Source organism: Siphateles boraxobius, unplaced genomic scaffold (assembly GCF_051911475.1).
Source record: "Siphateles boraxobius isolate OS27281-9 unplaced genomic scaffold, OSU_SipBor_1 130, whole genome shotgun sequence".
Classification (NCBI taxonomy): Eukaryota; Metazoa; Chordata; class Actinopteri; order Cypriniformes; family Leuciscidae; genus Siphateles; species Siphateles boraxobius.
In genome coordinates, this window is record NW_027508734.1 from 21,483,737 (window position 1) to 21,505,164 (window position 21,428).

The 21,428-nt window shown below is 38.5% G+C and overlaps 1 protein-coding gene across 6 annotated transcripts; it reads left to right on the forward strand.

Moving 5' to 3' along the window:
- The first annotated feature begins 1,112 nt into the window (after positions 1 to 1,112).
- golm2 (golgi membrane protein 2) lies at positions 1,113 to 21,352 on the forward strand. 6 transcript variants are annotated; one of them, XM_077228648.1, is made up of 11 exons: positions 1,129 to 1,470; positions 1,637 to 2,519; positions 11,243 to 11,297; positions 11,537 to 11,639; positions 11,766 to 11,856; positions 13,877 to 14,015; positions 14,117 to 14,200; positions 14,360 to 14,662; positions 14,827 to 14,955; positions 16,492 to 16,659; positions 19,943 to 21,352. In XM_077228648.1, exons 2-11 carry the CDS (start codon positions 2,193 to 2,195, stop codon positions 20,017 to 20,019), a joined length of 1,476 nt encoding a protein of 491 aa, XP_077084763.1. In that variant the 5' UTR covers positions 1,129 to 1,470; positions 1,637 to 2,192; the 3' UTR covers positions 20,020 to 21,352. The 6 variants fall into 6 exon arrangements, with proteins under 6 accessions (XP_077084762.1, XP_077084764.1, XP_077084760.1 ...); XM_077228647.1 differs by having other exon boundaries at positions 1,113 to 2,519; XM_077228650.1 differs by lacking the exon at positions 16,492 to 16,659 and having other exon boundaries at positions 1,198 to 1,470.
- The last annotated feature ends 76 nt before the right edge of the window (positions 21,353 to 21,428 follow it).

The window sequence follows — 21,428 nt, forward strand, 5'->3', positions numbered from 1 at the left end:
ACAATCCAGAAAAAAGAAGAAAATATCACATCACAATAAAACCAATTACAATGTCACAATACCATTAAAAACAAAAAATCTAAATTAATGATCATCATTGATTTTTCTTAAGCCATAATTTAAGTGCAGTTTTAAAAATGCTAAATGTATTCACTTTCACAGGCACCGAATTCCATATTTCTGCTATTCTAAATGAAAAAGCTGATTGTCCAAAGACAGTTTTCTTCAATTTAACTGACCAGTCTTCTCTAACGGATGCCCTGGTCTCCCTAAAATTGTCCTTACAGAAAGGTGCATTGTTAGAGGTGGTGGTGCAATATCATGGACATGGATTAATTTATAAATCAAACACATATCTGCAAAAATGTAAAAACTGGCAAACGTCAACAATTTATAATTTTTGATAATGCAATGATGAAAACTCACATTTTCACAGCTTGTTTCAGTGTTTATGTGTGTGTAGACTTTTTGTAATATACCCCTTAACAAAGAGCAGGCTTATTTCAGGTTTATCCCGGTATGATTCTGCAGTGAAAATCCTTGTTTTTGGAGTAGGCTCAGTATGTGTATTTGCTGTGCTCAAAGTTTTTCTTCAGATTCCTAATCCATTCTAAGGGCCTTTGGTAAACTACACAGGGAGGCTGATTATTTGTTACACTATATCGCAACTACTTGTTTAAATAATCTGCAGATCTGATTTACTGTGGATCTTAAATGTCAGTATACAAGGAAATAATTTGAAGATATATGCCAATTTATAAATCCCAAAATTGTCTCTAAACACCTCGGATTGCACTTCATTGCGTCTATTGGCTTATATTTGTATTCAAACCAACCTCAGGCGTCAAATGAATGCATGATTATTTGTATTTTTTTAAAGACATCATGATGATGAGCAACATCCCGGAATAGGTAAGCCTTGCATAGACGCGACGTTTTGGCCAGAGCCATCTCTCTGTGGCTCTGGTTTTGGCTAATGAGAATGTTCATTCTAGTACCATACACCCCACCTTCTCTTATTATTTGAGCGTCCAATAAAAATTGAACGACAGAAGCAGGTACGCCCACAACCAATCGGAAACGCCTAATGGATATGGTTGTATCCACCGATTGGTTGTTGTGACTGTCAATCACGTTCCTTAGTACACCTTACACTTAGGACGACCTTATTTAAGTATTTTTTTTTTTTATCAAGACGTCTAACCTGGCAGTTAGATTATAACAACACTATTACGAGATATTACCTTTTGCTGACGCGTTTACTTATATATAAACATACAAATACAGATTGTTTGCGCATGCATTTTGCAGGACCGAGAAGAAAGGAGGAAGGCTGGAGTTGAGTTACAGTAACGTTACTAGCGAACTCTAAAGCTAGCGCAGCATGTATAGTCTAACCTGCATAGCATTACATTTAAAGACGCGTTAAACGCATATTTTCAGTTTGTTAATATTGTTGTTTTATATCAGGTACGTATGGTGGTGCTCGTGCATGTAAGTTATATTTGGCCTTGCTGGGGGTGTCAGATAATGCTAACGTTCTAATAGCCTATTAGTGCTTTGTTGCTAATGGTAATAGACTTGTTTTCATGCCCAAATTCGGGTTGGCTTTGTGTGTTTGTTGCTGTGTTTTCAGGAAAATCGGTATCGTGTTGTTGAACTGAATGTAGCACACGGCTGTTGCTCCACCAAATCCACGCATGCTACTTTAGCGAGGTTATAACGTTAGCTAACACGCAGCTGAACGGTAAATCCAGAAGTGTATTTATCGCACGAGCATGACGGCAGATCTGCAGAGATGACCGTAACCAAATAAAAATGCGTTATTAAGTGCTATAGGGGCAGACGGAAGAAGGAAAGCTGATGGCTGTGCGCCGTTAGCTCGCATCGGCTCTCATAGGCCACGTCGCATGTGTATGTTGTTGTGTTTGACTACTGACAGTGGCGTTGCATGAATGCAAACAAGGAAAAGCGAGAAGTCGCCAACTGTGCGGAAGGGACACGGAGGAATCGTCAAAGAAGTTGTGTCACCAACTTCAGGACAACTCAAGGTTGCTGTACACGTTAAGCCGAATGGGGAAGAACATATCTTTTTAGATAACTTGACAGACCAGTGACCACATCACGTATATTTTAACCTACGGCGCTCACACAAATCCAGAGGTCGTAATCTGTGCGCCTGTTCGATTACAATGATCGGCTTCAGTGCGAATCGACGTGGAGGTCGCCTCCCTTCCTTCATCCTTATCGTATTATTGGTGATTATCGTCATTTTGTCGTTTAACTACTGGAGCGTGTCCACTAAGCACGGGCGTCTGCTGGACGAGCTGGCCGAGGTGCAGACGCAGGTGAAGCGCACGGACGCGGCGCGCTCCCGCCTGGAGAAGAGAAACTCCGAGTTGATGATGCAGGTGGACACGCACCGGAAACAGATCGACCAGAAGGACGGAGACTACAGCGAGCTGGAGAGCAAACTGCAGGCCAGGGATACGCTGGTCAAATCATGCACCGATGAAAAGGTGGGTGAAAGAAAATCAACACGAGGGGAAGCTTTACATGCATCACAGATGTGCTGTAAATATATCTGTATGAATGGTTTTTGTCTGTGACTCTAGCTGCTGTCATACCTTTATTTATCCCTTCAAATGATTGAACTGTTTTGCCTGGTACTTCTGACGAAACTGATGTGGATCAGGGGTTTCAAACTTTACAGACCAGAAACATCCCACCCAAACTCTCAGCCAACCCCAGTATAAAAGACTAGACTAAGTCTTAAGTGACATGTGAAGGTCAAGTAAGGTAACCCATACTCAGAATTTGTCATCTGCATGTAACCCATCCAAATCAGTGCACACACATTAGGGGTAGTGAACACACTGCAAACTGTGAACACACACATCCAGAGCAATGGGCAGCCATTTTTGCTGTGGCACCCGATTGAGGTTATGTGCCTTGCTTAGGGGCTCCTCAGTCAGCCTGCCCAATCATTTTAATTTAAAACTTTCATTGTGGTTATTACAGTGTATCATAGTGATTGTGAAATTTATCCAGGTCAATATATTTTTGGCCATTTTGAGGTTTTCGTCATCATCTTAGCCAGTTAACCAATGTATAATCGATAATCTTTCAAATATTTTTAGTTTGTTGAATAAATATTGCATAAACATGTTCGTTTAGCAAAAGCATGAAGTGTGGACCGTTAGTTGAGCCAATGTCACTGATTATCAGTCGACCACTGTTATATACAGTACAATGCTTGGCAGATCATGTGTTCAAGATGTTTTGAAAGAATGTTTTGTGTTATCTCCTCCATGGATAGATAGTTGGAAAGAGTAACCATGGCAGTCTCTATTATGATCAGTGCACATCCTGAATGTCTGTTTGCTTAGACCTTGGCTCAAGTTTGTATTCTTTTTTTATTGGAATTACTTAGTTAATGCCAACAGAGGAGTTTTATAGGTGATTTGTGCAATGTATAATGCCTTGTTTTGTGAATATACTATTTCACAGGAACATTCCTTATTACTGGAAGTAGTCCCTTCAACTGTTCTCTTTGTACCTGTTCGACTAGTTGTGTCTGCAGATAATGCAGTTTTGCCTTTGTGTGACATGTTCAGTCAGCAGGTTAGTTTGCGTGACTGACGGTGACGGACGCACTGACATTTGCTGTGCTGTTGTACTTTCAATGAAATAAGAATATATACAGGGTTCCAATGTTCATAAATTATTCTGTCACATATCGTTTTGAATTGTAAAGGGAAATTAAATGCATCTTAAAATCATGAAAAATCTGAATGCTGAACATATTATATGTAAATGAATATCCCCTCATCATTAAAATCTATATAGTAAAAATGTGAGCTGACAGGACAGAGAGCATGCTGCTCTTTATGGATTCAAGCCTTAGGCTTCCCTGTGGTTGTGTGACACCGCTGAGAGCTCATGGTCAGAACCCATCTGTGTGCACAGGGCTTCACATCTCAGGCTCTTCCCACACAGTCCTCTGTCTCTTCTTCTTGATATTATATCAACAGAATTGTTGGGAGACTATCATTACTAGGGCTAGAAGGCAATAACTATTCATGCATGATATTCATGATTGATTATTTTCTTGATAACATTTAGGGATAATATGTATTAATAATTTAAATTGCATTGCGTTTAATGCCCTATAGCAATCTTATTCCATTTCCAAATTCATTTTTTCACCCTATGGTTTACAATAAATAGACTGATCGTCCTGGTTATTGTGAAAGAAGGGGATGTGGAAGATGTCACTGTGGCAGAAGTTAGATTTATACACATTTCCGCTTGGGTTTTGTCTGCCTGTAAAGGGGAAAGGGACATATGAGCATTGATATTCCGTGTGCATTTGGACGCCCCGTACCTTTATAGATTGATTCCGTGCTGCAGCAAATGTTTGGTCGTATTGCTCACACAGGCCCCTTTACAGATTATTACCCTTTTACCGTCTTTGCTTACTGCAGTACTTGTAAAATGTGAATGAATCTTTGTAAACTTATTCTAGGCCTGTCACGATTATTGATTAATCGTATGATCGTGGTTATTCTATCTAGTCGCAATTATTTGAGATAATCCCAGTAATTGTGCGGTTTAAATTTCAATTACGTTTTGGCGAAAGTTAAGCGCTTAAAGAAATGGCATCAAATACGCAATATTGTATCTCCTTTTCTGGTGTGGTGGTAGGGACTAGGGATAAGAAGGGCAGTCATGTGACGGAGTAAAGAATAGAAAAAGCACTATTATAAAGTAGACAACGATAGTCAATGGTCTTCCTTCATACTAAATGAAGGGCTGTGTTGTGCGCTTAATCAGACCGTATTATTATATTCAAATTTAGATATTATATAAATATTAGTTTTCACAGCATAAAAGTAAATCAAATGGATCTATATTGTTATAATTTATATATTTTTATTATTATATTATATACAATTTCAAGTAACAAGATAACATGTTAGGCTTACACTTACAAGTGACATGAACAAAACCAGTAACTAAATTCAGCTAGTGGATTGACTTAATAAAGCTGCTATCTCAATAGCTGTCAATTTATTCTACTCATTTTGATAAACTAAATCTATTTTCCTCAGCTGATCATGGCAACACATATACTTGCATCTAAAGAGTCTAATTATGTACCTTTTCACTGTGTAATTTGTCATGGGATTAGGAATAGGATCTGTTCCATACTGTGAATGCTAATGCTGTCTGTCATCCTGTTTCCTATTGTTTATCAAAGGTGGAGAACCAGTGTGCCAATCTGCACACACAGACACCCATTCAATTGTTCTTCCTTGTTCACTTGTGCTATGTGGTCTGTCTAGAGAGCAAGCTATCCTTTATCATTGGCATTTATCTCAGTGGCAGTTGCTTGGATGGCATGTGCAAACTAGTGGCCGACCTAGATAGGTTTTTTGATGGCCGATATCTTAGAGAGCAGGGTGGCCGATATAAAGCCTATATTTATATATCAAACATATACAGGTCCTTCTCAAAAAATTAGCATATTGTGATAAAGTTCATTATTTTCCATAGTGTAATGATAAAAATTAAACTTTCATATATTTTAGATTCATTGCACACCAACTGAAATATTGCAGGTCTTTTATTGTTTTAATACTGATGATTTTGGCATACAGCTCATGAAAACCCAAAATTCCTATCTAAAAAAATTAGCATATTTCATCCGACCAATAAAAGAAGTGTTTTTAATACGAAAAAAGTCAACCTTCAAATAATTATGTTCAGTTATGCACTCAATACTTGGTCGGGAATCCTTTTGCAGAAATGACTGCTTCAATGCGGCGTGGCATGGAGGCAATCAGCCTGTGTACTGCTGAGGTGTTATGGAGGCCCAGGATGCTTCGATAGCGGCCTTAAGCTCATCCAGAGTGTTGGGTCTTGCGTCTCTCAACTTTCTCTTCACAATATCCCACAGATTCTCTATGGGGTTCAGGTCAGGAGAGTTGGCAAGCCAATTGAGCACAGTAATACCATGGTCAGTAAACCATTTACCAGTAGTTTTGGCACTGTGAGCAGGTGCCAGGTCGTGCTGAAAAATGAAATCTTCATCTCCATAAAGCTTTTTAGCAGATGGAAGCATGAAGTGCTCCAAAATCTCCTGATAGCTAGCTGCATTCACCCTGCCCTTGATAAAACACAGTGGACCAACACCAGCATCTGACATGGCACCCCAGACCATCACTGACTGTGTGTACTTGACACTGGACTTCAGGCATTTTGGCATTTCCTTCTCCCCAGTCTTCCTCCAGACTCTGGCACCTTGATTTCCAAATGACAAGCAAAATTGCTGCTTCCGCAGGTCCCCCAAGGTCTGGAATCGGTCCTTCTCCACAATCTTCCTCAGGGTCGGTCACCTCTTCTCGTTGTGCAGCGTTTTTTGCCACACTTTTTCCTTCCCACAGACTTCCCACTGAGGTGCCTTGATACAGCACTCTGGGAACAGCCTATTTCTTCAGAAATTTCTTTCTGTGTCTTACCCTCTTGCTTGAGGGTGTCGATGATGGCCTTCTGGACAGCAGTCAGGTCGGCAGTCTTACCCATGATTGCGGTTTTGAGTAATGAAACAGGCTGGGAGTTTTTAAAAGCCTCAGGAATCTTTTGCAGGTGTTTAGAGTTAATTAGTTGATTCAGATGATTAGGTTAATAGCTCGTTTAGAGACCCTTTTCATGATATGCTAATTTTTTGAGATTCATGACATTTTCATGAGCTGTATGCCAAAATCATCAGTATTAAAACAATAATAGACCTGAAATATTTCAGTTGGTGTGCAATGAATCTAAAATATATGAAAGTTTAATTTTTATCATTACATTGTGGAAAATAATGAACTTTATCACAATATGCTAATTTTTTGAGAAGGACCTGTGTGTGTGTGTGTGTGTGTGTGTGTGTGTGTGTGTGTGTGTGTGTATATACATACACACACACACACACACACACTTTATATTTATATAAATCAATATTTAATAAATTAGATAAATTTAATAAATATTTAAAATAAACATGCTTAGGCCCTATACTTTAGATGGCAACTTCTTGAATCTGCAATCCCATTACAGTATTTTTCAATAATAAAGTAATTGTTTAAAAATATGTGAATAAAAAGGAAGTAAACACTGTGACAGGGCACTCAGTAATCTGGTAATTTCATGCGCACTGACAATCATATTTTTTTCACTTCAAAACGACAAGAACATGACACAGTGGGCAACTGGATATAGCACAGCATATTTTTGCTGAATGTTGACGGTAAATTAAAAAGTATTTTACCCTGATTGTTTGTCCTTTCGGTTACAAATAATATAAAAGCAAACGCATTACTTTTTCGCATACCATTTACTTTCTTTGATTACCAGTTCTGTAGCCACCGGTTCTGTCTAACAGGTTCTGTCTAACAAAGTATTAGATATGACTGACAGAGAGACGGAGAATGTGAGTGCGCACTGTGTGATCAGATTCAGGCGCTGCCGTTCTCTTCTAAGGTGCTGTTCTCAGCGCCGCGTGTCAAAATAAAAGTCTGCAGCGCCGTCAAAATAAAAGTCCCGCTTCCAACACATCGGCCAATCAGAAAAACTTATCGGCCGATGCTGATATTTAAAAAAAGCCATATATCGGCCGTGGCGATATATCGGTCGACCACTAGTGCAAACCTGTATGGCCAGTGACAACATACAGCAGCAAGCAAGGGAAAAGCCAGAATTTCCAAATAAATTGAGCACTGCTGAAATGTATACATTTTGATTTCATATGTTGCTGGGGAATAAAAATGTTCTGAAACTCTGAATATATTAGTTGCACGATCCTGGACAAATTGAGAATATTTATTTAATTTTTTTTCTCATAGAGATTCTCCAACGATTCTGAACTGACAACTAAACAAAATGACTTGTAATTTACTTCTGACAAAATAGGTATTGCTGCAGTCTATTTAAAAATGTTAAATTTGAACAAATTATTTAAAAAAAAAAATCCATTTGAATAATTCAATGACTCACTCATAAAGTCTTCATTTGTTTCATTACTGGATGAATCAGTGTTTTTGAACAAATCTCTTGAATGAATGATTCAATGACAAATACATTTTTTTAAAATAACTTGTTGCCAGCTAGTGAATTAACAATATTATTGGTACAGTCCTTATAAACAATCCTCTATAAACTTTTATCTCTGTGATCATTTGAATATTTGCAATACTGTGTGAAGTTGATTGTGTGTCCCTCTCTCACCTGTTGATGGGAGGGCTTTTTTCTCCTACAGGGTGACTGACATTGATGCTTTAATTACTGGCCCATCTCCTGTGCAATTCATTTTTTTTTTTCTACTTTAAATCTGGCGACTGATCATCCCAATAGTGAAATCAGCAGTAGCAATGTGTTACCGTTTAGTTTATCAGTAGGGGTTCACTTAAGGCTCGAGGTCTGGCTTTTGCTTACGGTTGGTAGATGCCAGTCCAGCAACTGCCACTGAGATGAATGGGAATAATTTCAAAGTGTTCAGATATTATTGACCTCATTTGCTCCATTGCGTCCGAGAGTAACCGCAAGAAGTGTCTCAAAGCCCCTGTTTCCTGTTTGGGTGTAGAAAGAGTAATGGTTGGAGGCATGGGTTTGAAACAAACACAATGGAAGCTTTTAACTGTTGAAGTTGGCTCCCTCACATTTAACAAATTGATATTGATTAGATGAAGCACCAGTATAAAATCTATAGAATAAGAGCTGTCTTTCTGTCTGCTGTTCTGCTGGTAGCAGTAGGTCGAAGCTTATCGGGCCTCTTTAATTGCACATTGCTCAGTCCTTATGTCCGCTGCACTTGCAGTTTACTTTGCTGTGCTGACTATCATCTTCTGCTTTGAGACTGGGCTCTACTCTCAGCAAACTCAAGCTCTGTCCATGTCCCCCTCAGTGAATTTGTCATCTGGATCACAGTTCCCTCTGAGCTTCCCTCTATCAATCCCATCGCAAAAATCACAGCCGCCTCTCTTACAGCAGTAAAGCTCTGGAGATTGAATTCTCTTACTGTGGCTCAGTGAAAAGGATTCGGACAACAATACTGTTTGGGTGATAAAACGGGCTATGCCAAAGAATGTGTGGTATTGTTGGCAGCTTCAAAGTTTCTTCTGGGTTCCACATGATGGGTTTTTGTCCAGAGGATGGTTTGATTTCTAAATGCAGGGACTGATCTCAAAAGAAGGAAGTTAATTAATAAAGTCAGACAGCTATTTTTCAGTCTGGGGGAATAAAATGTTATACATTTATTAATTTATCGATTGATTGAAAGAAGTTACTACTGTTATTCAGCAATGGCACATTAAATTGATACTAAAAGATTTCTCTGTACTTTTGAGATTTCTATTCATCAAAGAATCCTGAAAATGTGTTTCCACCCATCATTTACTGACCCTCAAGTTGTTCCAAACCTGTATGAGTTTTTTTTTTTCTTGTGTTGAACACAAAAGAAGATATTTTAAAGAATGTTGGTAGTCAAGCAGTTGACTGTAGCAATTGACTTCCATAGTAGGAAAAAACAAATACTATGGAAGTCAATGGCTACCATCAACTGTCTGGTTACCAACATTCTTTAAAATATCTTCTTTGTGTTCAACAGAAGAAAGAAGCTTGTACAGTTTTGGAAAAACATGAGAGTGAGTAAGTGATGACAAAATGTTCATGTTTGGGTGAACTATATTTTTAAGCAGGAATAGTTCTCCTCCTTCAACATTTATAATAATAAGAAATGTTTCTTGTTGCACCAAATCAGTTTATTAGAATGATTTCTGGAGGATTGTGTGAATTCTGCTTTACCATCACAGCCTTCACAGGAATAAATTACACTTTAAAATATTATAATGTAGGACATTTACCTACAGGAAATAGATGTTTCATAATATTACTGTTTCTACTGTACAATAAATTCAGCATTGGTGAGCATAATAGACTTTCAAAATCATTTAAAAAAAAAATATTACTCACCCAAAACTTTAGAATTGTTGTGTAAAGTTTAGATTTAGAGATTATTCAACCATAGCTGCAAATGTGAGTTGTTGACTATGGATATATAATAATCAAACATTGATCTATAGCACTCAAATTTGGGTAGTTGAAGTTAAGCATAGAAATTGGGGGAAAGTGAAAATCTATGAGAACCAAAAAAAAAATTTTGTTTTTCCAGGATAAGCCCTTAAAGTGGTGGTTTAGGATTTTGGACATCGGACCTCATTTCCAAGTTAGACTGGGTGTTAATTATCAGTGGAGACCGTTTTCAAAAATTTTCATTCAGTGCTTCCAGTTGCATAGTTCGCTGGTGCTAGCCTAACGTGAGTCAACGGTATCTGCTAGCCTGCAATTAAAAACAGTTTTACCCACTCCACAGAACACCAAAAGCAAATAAATTATAACGCCAGACTATCGATGTAAATGTCTGTTGAGAGAATAATGTTAGAAATCAAACTACCCTTTCATCGCATTGCAATAGTTAGACTTTGTTCCCTGTATTTATTAGCACAGTCTACAGCAGCGGTGGAGTGATATTAAGTTACCTAGGCAACCGAGAGAGCCGGTCCACATGACAATCACGCAAGTGCTTCTGTAGTGATGAGTGTCTGTAAATACAGAGTATGTCACCATGTTAGCAATTCCTTCGTTTACAATCGAATATTTCAATATCGTTGTTCAAGGCTAATACTAGCTAGCTAGACGTCCCGACTGTAGTGCGCTTCTGTTCTGTGTTTTCTTTTCGGCGCAGTACTACTAACCGGAGCAAAAAATAATAATTTTCCGCCGCTGCTGAGAAACTAGTTCCTCTAAATTGAATGCGATCATTGAGATGCAAGAGTAGTTTGATTTCTAACATTATTTTCTCAACAGACATTTACATCAATAGTCTGGCGTTATAATTTATTTGCTTTTGGTGTTCTGTGGAGTGGGTAAAACTGTTTTTAATTGCAGGCTAGCAGATACCGTTGACTCGCGTTAGCCTAGCACCAGCGAACTATGCAACTGGAAGGACTGGATGAAAATTTTTGAAAACTGTCTCCACTGATAAATAACACCCAGGCTAACTTGGAAATGAGGTCCGATGTCCAAAATCCTGAACCACCCCTTTAAACTGTCATATGACATGGGTCATCATATTTTCTTAAAGTATGTTTTGTATATTACTCTATTCCTGTCTTCACTCAATTTTTGTGTTTTTCAGAATAAGCTGCAGAATGATGTCAGTGCCCAGATGTCTGAGATTCACAGACTGAAGGGTAAGAAGTGCACACAAGAGGGTGCTATTTCCCAGCATCGCATCTTTGTCAATGAAATAGGATTGTTGTGGGATATGCAAGTACATTACTACTTTTGTTCGGTTGGGTTGTTCCTTCCTATTCCACCCTGATGTTAACCAATCATGGTATTCTGTTGGCTGATTATTATTTTTTTTAGATTGTAGTGTGTTTGACTGTTGATTTGGGGCATATAATCATGTTTGCGTGTACATTTACAGAACAGGTAAAAGAGTTGAGACAGGAGATTATCCGACAGGAAGACCAACTGAGGGAAGTGCGGAAAAACAGCACCAATCTGGAGAAGAAGCTGGAATATGAGAGGTGAATATAGTCACTGGTGGACTTTCCCTGACCCAGAAGGAGTCTTGTTTTCTGTACACTTCGTAATAATGGTTAAGATGTTCGACTACTTGATCATGTATAATATAAATGTAACATGCATTGCAGCTTGCAGTGTGGCAGACAAATCACAGAACTGAAGGCAGAATATGAGGAGAGCAAGAAAAGAGTGGAAGAAGAGGCAGCAAAACTCAGACAGGTATGCTGTGAATGATTTGAATAGTGTAAACTCTGGCTTGTCTTAAAGGGATAGTTCACCCAAAAATGAAAATCACCCCATGATTTACTCACCCTTAAGTCATCCTAATTGTATATGACATTCTTCTTTCAGACGAATACAATCGGAGTTATATTAAAAAAATGTCCTGGCTCTTATAATGACTCTAATAAAGGCCTTCTGAAGCGAAGCAATGTGTCCGTGTAAGAAAAATCCATATTTAAAACTTTGTCGACTAAAATAACTAGCTTCCGGCAGACGGCCTACGCAAGTCGGCTTAACCCAAAAGAGCAACACTTGACGATGTATAATGTAGGAGTATCGTAAGCTTTAACACCTCTCGTGGTTCAAACAAACAGGGTTGAGGAACAAACCCAAGCTCCTCAGATATTTCTCTTTAAAAATTCTCGTTTTAGACTTCTAATTCGTGACGGGTGTTTTGTTCTGCTCTATCCTCTGCACTTCCGCTATCGTCAATGCGTCAGGACAAAGTTTTCTCTTTCGCCGTAAATCAGTGGTCTTCACTATTTTTTTCATGAGAGCCGCACTGATAGGACAAAGTCAGTAGGAGAGCCATTTTTACAGGAAAGTATAAAAAGTTACATCCAGTCATAAATACCATTTCTGTTTATTAATGTCACCCCTGAACATTCAATATGCAATGCAATAAATACATTTTTTTTAATGATTTACCAGTCAAATTTGTAACTGAGACAAGATGATTTCCCTTAATGACAAAAAAAGCAGGATTTCCAGAATAGATTCATCCCAGAATGACATTAAGTTATTTTTTTCTACATTAGCCCATCATGTATCTCATCCAAGAGCACATGCGGCGTTAAGAGCTGGAAATACCGCCATAACTGGCAACTCCGCAGGGACTGGATATGTTTACATGCACAACTTTTGTTTCAATCAGTCTGAATTCATTGTGATTGATTAATATGAATGTGTTGTAGTTTACATGAATGCTTAACATAGTGATATGATGCATGATCGTGGTGATGTGCACAGTTTATAAGTCAAAAGATTCAAATTGGAAATAGGTTTTTTGACATTCGCACACTGCACAAATGTACAAAGTTTCCCGCTGTTGTCGCGTAATAACCATTTTACTACATTGGTTCTTTATTTGTTTTAAACAGCAGACTTAATATCAAATTCTGGTCATAATTTGGAGACTATGATGAACCGTTATGCCGTGCTGTTTGTATTGATCACGCAGTAAAAATGCCCAAAATCAGTCGTCTGTGGATGAGAATCTGAAACAAGGACTGGTGAGCCGTTGTCCTGCTTCACTTTACATAGAACGACGTGACACTCGTTTATACGACACTTTATTCATCAGAAGAACAGCGCGTTCAGCGCGACGGACGGCGTCCTTTCAGTTTCGGTTTTGAATCGATCAAGTAAACATGTTCTCTCGATAAACCACCCCTTTCAATCCAATCAAAATTATTTGAAAATAGAGCTGACACTTTGAGTTTTTCATGGGTTATGTTATAGTCCTACTTCTTTTTAAATGTTTTTATGAAATATCTGTAGTGACTGCTTGATCATATCACTGTATTATTTACCGCCATGCGAGCCACAAATGAAAGCTTGGCGAGCCGCGCAATGAGTAACACTGCCGTAAATCGACGCTTCCGGCAGACGGCCGTATGCAAGTTATTTTAGTCGATAAAGTTTTAAATATAGATATTTTTCTTACATGAACGTATCACTTCAGAAGGCCTTTATTAACCCACCGGTTGGATTACTTTTATCATGGATGGATGCACTTTTATGGACTTTTAACAGAAACCGGCCATTATAAAGCTTGGAAGAGCCAGGATTTTTTTTTTTATATATAACTCCGTATTGTATTTGTCTGAAAGAAGAATGTCATATACACCTAGGATGGCTTGAGGGTGAGTAAATCATGGGGTAATTTTCATTTTTGGGTGAACTATCCCTTTAACTCACCAACTTCATCAAAACAAAACAAAAACTTGCATTTCAGAGTTTATTAGAGAATCGTAAAGCAGATGCAGGGGATCGGAAGGTGGAGATGGATCTTGATCGGTCCAACAAAAGAAAAGAGGACACTGCAGAGCGCCACACAGTGGCTGCACAGCGAAATGATGGCCCAGTTCCTAAAGGTAGCAGAAAAAAACCCAATGTGCAGATACATATACATTATGGTTGGGGGGGAAAAAAACTATTGACGTCTCTTGCTTTTTTTCTATCACATTCACTCAAGATGAAATGGTTAAACCTGGTAGCGATGCTGGCATGCCTGGCATTGAGGATAGTGAAGTGGGCAAGATAGAAGACAGACAGTTTGGTGAGTATCACAAAGTACATTTTTAGAGGATTTCATAGAACCAACAAGTCATCTTTGTTCAGTGCTGATGAGTAACAGAGTGAATAAACTGTGCAGCATGCTTAAAATAAGGGTGCGTGTCAGTTACTTCATTCAGAGATACATTTAATGTTTCTCCAGCCTTAAAGAAGCCAGCCATCACGCCGCAGAAACACATGGAGCCAGCGGAGGCTGCGGCACTGCTGAAGGAGGAGAGGGCAGGGTTTGGAGCTGGTGCCAGACCGTTGGATGATTTGGCCCGTGGGCAACCGCTGGACCGACCAGACATACCCCATGATGAAAACTTGCGTTTGGGGGACCATGACGTCCCTGTGCTGCAGCAGGTTCCAAAAGCAGTGGCTGACAAACCCATGCTGTTTGACGAGGATAATAAGGCAGGCATAAAGGCAGATGAGTTTGGGGAGCAACGCAGACAGCTTGGAGGTAAGAGGTCATGATTTATCAATGCTTATAACACTTTTCAATTGTTTTACTGTTTTTCACCAGGAAGTAATGGAGATTAGAGGCATATAACACAATCTCTCCACTTACAGAAATGTACCTCTTTAATGTCAAGTGCTCTTTCTGTCCTTTCCTTTTTTTATTAGCTGAAGGCTTGAAGGCAGAGGGAGTTGGACCTCCTCCTCCTCTTAACCAGGCTCAGGTTCTTCCCAAACCCATTGACCCGCACAATGGCAGAGAACCTGTGCACGCTGACCCCCCGCGTCACCGTCAGAGTGAGTATTAAACCGTACAGGGGTGGGGATGGGGCTGTGGCTGTTTCTGAAGATTACAAGACAAATCGTCAGCTATCCTCTTGTTACGTCATGATGTTTCAAATACTGTTTCGGGGTATAACTCTCCACTCTCTTTCAAGTGAGAATACTGAGTTTCAACAGCTTTTTATGTATGCTGTTCATTTGCAACACACATTTAAGCTACGTTCTTTGTAAAAACTCAGTGCACACTACAGTCTCCGGGCTCATAGCGTCCCAGACACCATTAATTTAACACTTCAGAAAAGATGAATTGCTATCTCTCATACCGAAATTTCAGATAGCCAGACAAAGGTAGGATCAGGATTGTTTGGTAGTACAACAGCACACCGTGAGTGTAATTTACCACCATTGGCATCTGATAGAGAATTTGGACCTACACTTCAGACTTAACATCCGGATACTGATATTCCCAGATTCTCTGAACCTCAGTCTTCACTTTCATGTATGTTATCATTTGGTGGTTTCCATAAAGTTTCTATGGGTTACCTTCATGTCTATAGGCTCTTCCATCTTAAAAGAATATATCACACTTAAATTGTCATTTAAAACCTGATTTTAAGCTTTGTTGCCTTGAACACAAATTGAGAAAAAAAGAATGTCGAAGTTGCTGATAAATTACCAACAACATAAGTTGATTGTAATTCAGACTGTCAATCTTTTGTGTTCCACGTAAGATAAATGGATAAGGTTTAATAATAACATAAGGGTGAGTAAGTGATTTTCATTTTTAGGCAACTATCTCTTTAAGACTTTCACTGGGGGTTGATGCTGCAGTAGCTGGCACCATTCAAGCCAGTTCACAGCCTTAAATCAATCCCTTTGAGGTATATTTGTGTTAAAATGCAGATTCTAAAGCTGTACAAACTTCTGCATTTTGGGCATTTGTGAATATCTGACATACACTCACACGGATACTTACTATGCAGGCAGTAAGGATTAAATTACAGGGCACCAAAAAATGACTCGTCATCGTCTTTTTCCCTAAGTAGAATACTTTCACCTTTATAAAATGACTACTATTAGGGCTATCTGGGCAAGCATAAAGTCAAGCAGTAGTGTTTGTGTCTGTAAATAGACAGAGAAGGTAGTAGACTTGGTTCTCTGCTGATTACTGCGCTGCCTGACTTTGCTCCCTCTGCTAAACTCCTCCACACCACCATGTACCCCATCCCACCCAGCCTTTCTTTCTTCTGTGTAAAGACCTCTACCACCAGCTCCATTCCTCCATTTCCTTTGGAACTAAAATATGGAATATACCTTTTTTTGGTCTTTTTATTTTAACCTCATTACTTTCAGTGTAGTCTTATTGTTCTCTCTTTGCTCTTTATGGTCTTAAATATGCTTCTGATCTGTTTGCCTTTCTGTACTTTCTTTTCCTTTTCCTTTAATGCCCTTGTTTCGGTCTTTTACCTCTTTCAAATTTTGCTTGTTCCTTTTTTCCCCTCTTTTCTTTCTTTCTCTCTTTCCTGATGGGGCCCATCTCTGCCCCTGCAGGCCGTTTTTTTGATGAAAATGAGTCCCCTGTAGATCCGCAACACGGCAATAAGCTAGCAGACTATAATGGGGATGATGGCAACGTAGGTGAGTATGAGGCGGACAAGCAGGCCGAGCTGGCCTACAATGAGGAAGAGGATGGTGATGGTGGGGAGGAAGACGTCCAAGGTGAGCCAGGGGGATTGCGACTGCTTTGCTATTCCATCTCCTCTCCCCCTCCCTTGTGCTGGTGCTGTTCTGCTATATTAAGCTGATGGTTCAGTCATCATGGGCTCACAGCATACTGAAGTACTGTCAGTTCATTTGGCCTAATGCTTATGGAAGGCGTCAATCACAGGCGAAGCCCTCACCTCAGTGTGCTGAAAGCATGTGTGGATGAGAAAGAAAGATATGAGTGTGAGATCCCTAACTTTTCGGGACCATGTGGTTATGAGACTGAACCTTCTCTCCCAGCATGCCTCATTCGGCTCTTCAAGTCATTGTCTTTACTAATCAGCGTGCTAGTGTGTAGAGTTATTGTGTTGTCCGTGCATGTGAAAGGCATAATGCTGTGTTGAATCCTTTTCACTAGGGCTTGGGGTTTTAAATGGGCTACTTTGAAATCACTGTTAACTGACTTGGCCATCTTATTTCATCTTGCCAATTTTTCATCGGCTTCCTGTATTGCTTAACACTTGTGACCATTGTAAACCCTACATCTCATATGCCATGTTCACAATGCAAAGTTTAGGGAATGACAACTGCATGTAAGTGCAAGAATAAATTCTGTCTGTCTGCCATCGTTCATATTATGGCTGCGTGATAATTCAACATAGCCAGTGTTTTTGTGATAACAGAAAATTTTATATTGGCGAAAAGTCTGTTTCAGGTCAAAACAGGAAGCAGAGAATAAACTGGGTGTGCTTGCGTGTGTGTGTGTGCGTGCATGAGTGTGTACACCGATAATGTAGGAAAGACAATTAACAAGCCATCGTGATGCTCTCATAGCTAGTCACATGAGGAAAGACAATAGGAGGAAGGCAATACAATAAACAACTCCGTTTCAGGTGTTTTTGTTTACCTAGTTGTTTTTGATGTAGTGGGATCAAGGGAGACTAGCAATGATAATGTTAGGGATCAAATTTGAATAAGGAAATATAAATATAATTATTAATATAAATATATAAATATAATATTAAAATATAGCAAATAAGCTAAATCTAAGAATTAATATCCAAAGTATTGTATGTAAAAAAGTTTACATTTAAAAGCTGTCAGAATAATTCCAGTACAAACGGGTACTTGGAAGCGATAAATAATTCAGTATTATACATTTTTAAGGCCAGACAAGTAATTTGTTGAGGTCAATTTGTAAAGATGGACTACTCTCCTGCGCTCATATATATTAAAACGCGCATACCTATAGACTAAACTCATAATACGCATGTGCACGCCCTCAGCATTTTCACAGGTTTACCTTTTTGAAGTTTGCGCAGAGAATTTTTTAAATTTTTTTCTCTTCAAAGCTTGCACCTTGGAACCTCTTTCAAGGTTTGCGTTTTTGAGCCACCAGGCACTGTTGTTGTGCGGGTGAGCAGGCCGGATCGCATTAAGGGTTTTTTGTTAGAAACGGTGTCGTGTAAGTGACCCCAAAGTTAATAACTAATGATCTTTGCAACGGAAGTGAATCAATCAAAACTAACTTTAGCTGGACAATAACTTTGTTCTAGAGCTGCGGTAAAGCCAAAACAATCTGTTACTTTAATTTGCTATTCTCACTGTAAAGCTGCTTTGAAACAGTCCATATTGTTATAAGCGCTATATAAATGAAGGTGACTTGACTTGTAACATGATGTTTGTGAAGATCAGAGTTTTAGGAAAGGCCCAAATGAAGTAAAATGTTTGCAGAATATGAGAAGCAGAAGAACAACAAAAGAGCAATGATTATATATATATTCAGGAAAACTTGCATCCTCCTAAACTTTTGTTTTTGTTTTGATAAGAAAAGGTCAAACAGCCGTTACACCAACTATGACATTATGGATAAGTCTAAGTCGAAGTGACCAGTCAAATGCTACGGTTGCAAAGATAGATGAAAATAGATAGAGGTGTGGTTTTGACACCTTGGAATGCGTCCAATATTTAACAAAACACAAGTAACTAAGATATATCTCTTGTATATGCACATGTGAACATGCATATTCTTGTAGAATACTAATGAAGGTCAATCAAACAGAATAAAAGATGTGTAAATGAGTGACAATGAGTAAATACTTGAATATATGATGGAGGTTAATATTTTAAAGGTGCTCTAAGCGATGTCACGCATTTTTTAGGCCAAAATTTTTTTGTCACATACAGCAAACATCTCCTCACTATCTGCTAGCTGCCTGTCCCCTGAACACACTGTAAAAAAACACGGTCTCTGCAGACACCCCGGGCTCCACAAACGGGAACAAAAACAAACTGGGTTAACCCGCACCACGAAACATAACAAACTTTTCCAGCCAATAACCGACAAGAAGGATTTGGGGGTGGGGTTGGGAGGGGTTAGTGCGCGGGTGAGGAGGGGGAGGGTCTAGCTAGCCTCCGTTTTGCTTGACAATACTTCGAACGTCAACAAGAAGTGACGTCACTCAACATCGCTTTGAGCACCTTAAGTATGAATATCGGAACGCATGAATTCAAAGATAAAATGACTAAAGAACAAATGAATGACTAGTATGGATAGGAAAATATGAATTAAGAAAATCACTAGAAACATTGACTGTTTGGACACACCAGTTTCTAGGGGGGTTTTGTTTTTTGCATTGATATTAAAATGACTTTCTCAGATTTAACATTAATTTGGATTTACTTTTGTAAGTGCTATAGTAAAACACTGCTGTTCACTTTCAGAAGTTGTTGTGAAACATGTTTGTGAAATAATTTTACTATTTTAAATATTTAAATGTAAGTTTACATTTATTTTACACACTTGGAGCATTATTGTATCGCATATCTTTCTTGAGTATTATGCAGCCCTAGTTGATATATTGATAAGCATAGAAACATTTTGGCAGCTGTAGATAAGCATAGCCATTTTTGACTAAATAAATATTACCAACTAGAGACGTAAAAATTGTCCGTAAACCCAAAAGATCAGGCAGTGACAACCGCATTTATATAAAATATGTGTGAAACCAACTTCTTTTAAAAGCAAAAAATACTGCCTCTTCTGGCAGAATAACTCCTGTATTCTGTATGAACACAGAATAGTTTACAACATTCACGCATTCAAATGTGGTTGTTACTCCCAACACTTTGCAGTGTGTATGTGGCTTTAGTAGCTTTTACTATTATTAGTTTAATGTTTCTTTAAAAGTTGGGTATATTTTCTTAAAGCCGTGAAAGTTAAGCTAGTTAGCTAGTCAGCCATTGTTGTGATTTATAAACACTGAATTGTAATCATCCTTGTTGTTGTATCTTTCAGACGATGAAGACCGGGAAGCTCCAGGTGAAAGGGCTGTGGATTACGGAAAGCGACATCAAGCCATTGATGTGCTGTAGTCCTGTCCCATCTCTCAAAAATCCCATACATTGAGTTTTTGATGTTTCTGACAATGAAGTAGCCAAGAGATGAAAAAGAACTTTGGATTTCAGTTGTGATTTTTGATATCATGTACAATTGGAGAGATTGAGACTATTCAAACTATTTCAGTCTTCAGAGACGAACAAGTTTCAGCGGTTACGACTGTGAAATCAATGACTGTGGATGAGATTTTTTTCAACTTAAATGCGAAAGTGATTTCATGATCTTCTGCAAATGTTTGCTTGCACATGTTTGCTTGATTAGAGAGTATTACTTTCATGTTTTTTTTTTTGCCCCCATCTGTAGCACATGTCTAACAGAAGTAAGTTTTGGAACTATTATTTTGTAAAAATGTCTTTTTGTTTGTAATTTTTCTTTTTTTTTCGGTGGGATAATAAATTGCCTTCTCTAGGTACTGGAGGACGCGACTGTGAATAGATAATACGGAAATAATTTTTCTCTTTTGTGTGATTCACAAAGTGGAACATATTGATTATTACTGATGGAAAGGACCTCTAGTACATCAGTTTTTTGTTTTTGCTGAAAAGCAAAATCTCCCTTTATCTTTTTGGACAAATGTTGCTAAATGGAAGTGTAAACAATGGGAAGATGCAATTAAGTTGCTGTTCAACTTTTAACCTCTCTCTGGTAAAAAAATGACACTAATTGGCCAGACAATAATCTTTTCTTTTTTATTTCTCTCAACTACTGTGTTCTGATTCTGAAGGAGCACTCAAGCGTGCACATTTGAGTCTTGTAAGGACATTGTTGCATGCAAACAGCAGCCTTTGTAAATCAGCCTGTAGATCATCTAAAAAATGGAAAAAAGCAATACTCCGTGCCACAGACTAAACTCACCACAGCTGTCGGCCTGCTTCCTTTCTTACTGGTAGATGTACAGTACATATGAGGAGGAATCTGTGATAAGGGATGCTGTGTAATTGCTAAACTCTCAAATGGAAATAATGATCATATACCTAACTGTTTGTGTTTGTTTCATAATCAAGCAAATTTGGTAGGGTTGGCATACTGAATGTAGTCTTATAGCTTGTAGTTTTTGAGATCTGTCACATGGGTGTTTGGGCTCTTACACAGATGTGCAGTGCAATCCAAGGATAACGATTAACAAAATTCTTTATATTTCAAATTAACTAGTCCTGTTTTGGAAAAAGTAAAAATGTTATCACTGTGAATGAAGTATAGAAAGTAGTACCATCAAAAAGAGCACCCATAAATCTTCATTAATTTATCCCAGGCTGCTTTACAAACAAATGACTACATTACTGTAACAATAAACGATTTTTTTCTGTAGTTTTACTGGCTGTTGGCATTTAGTTTTTCGCTCAACTCAGGAACAATGTTTGTGAATTCATACGAATGGTTAGAT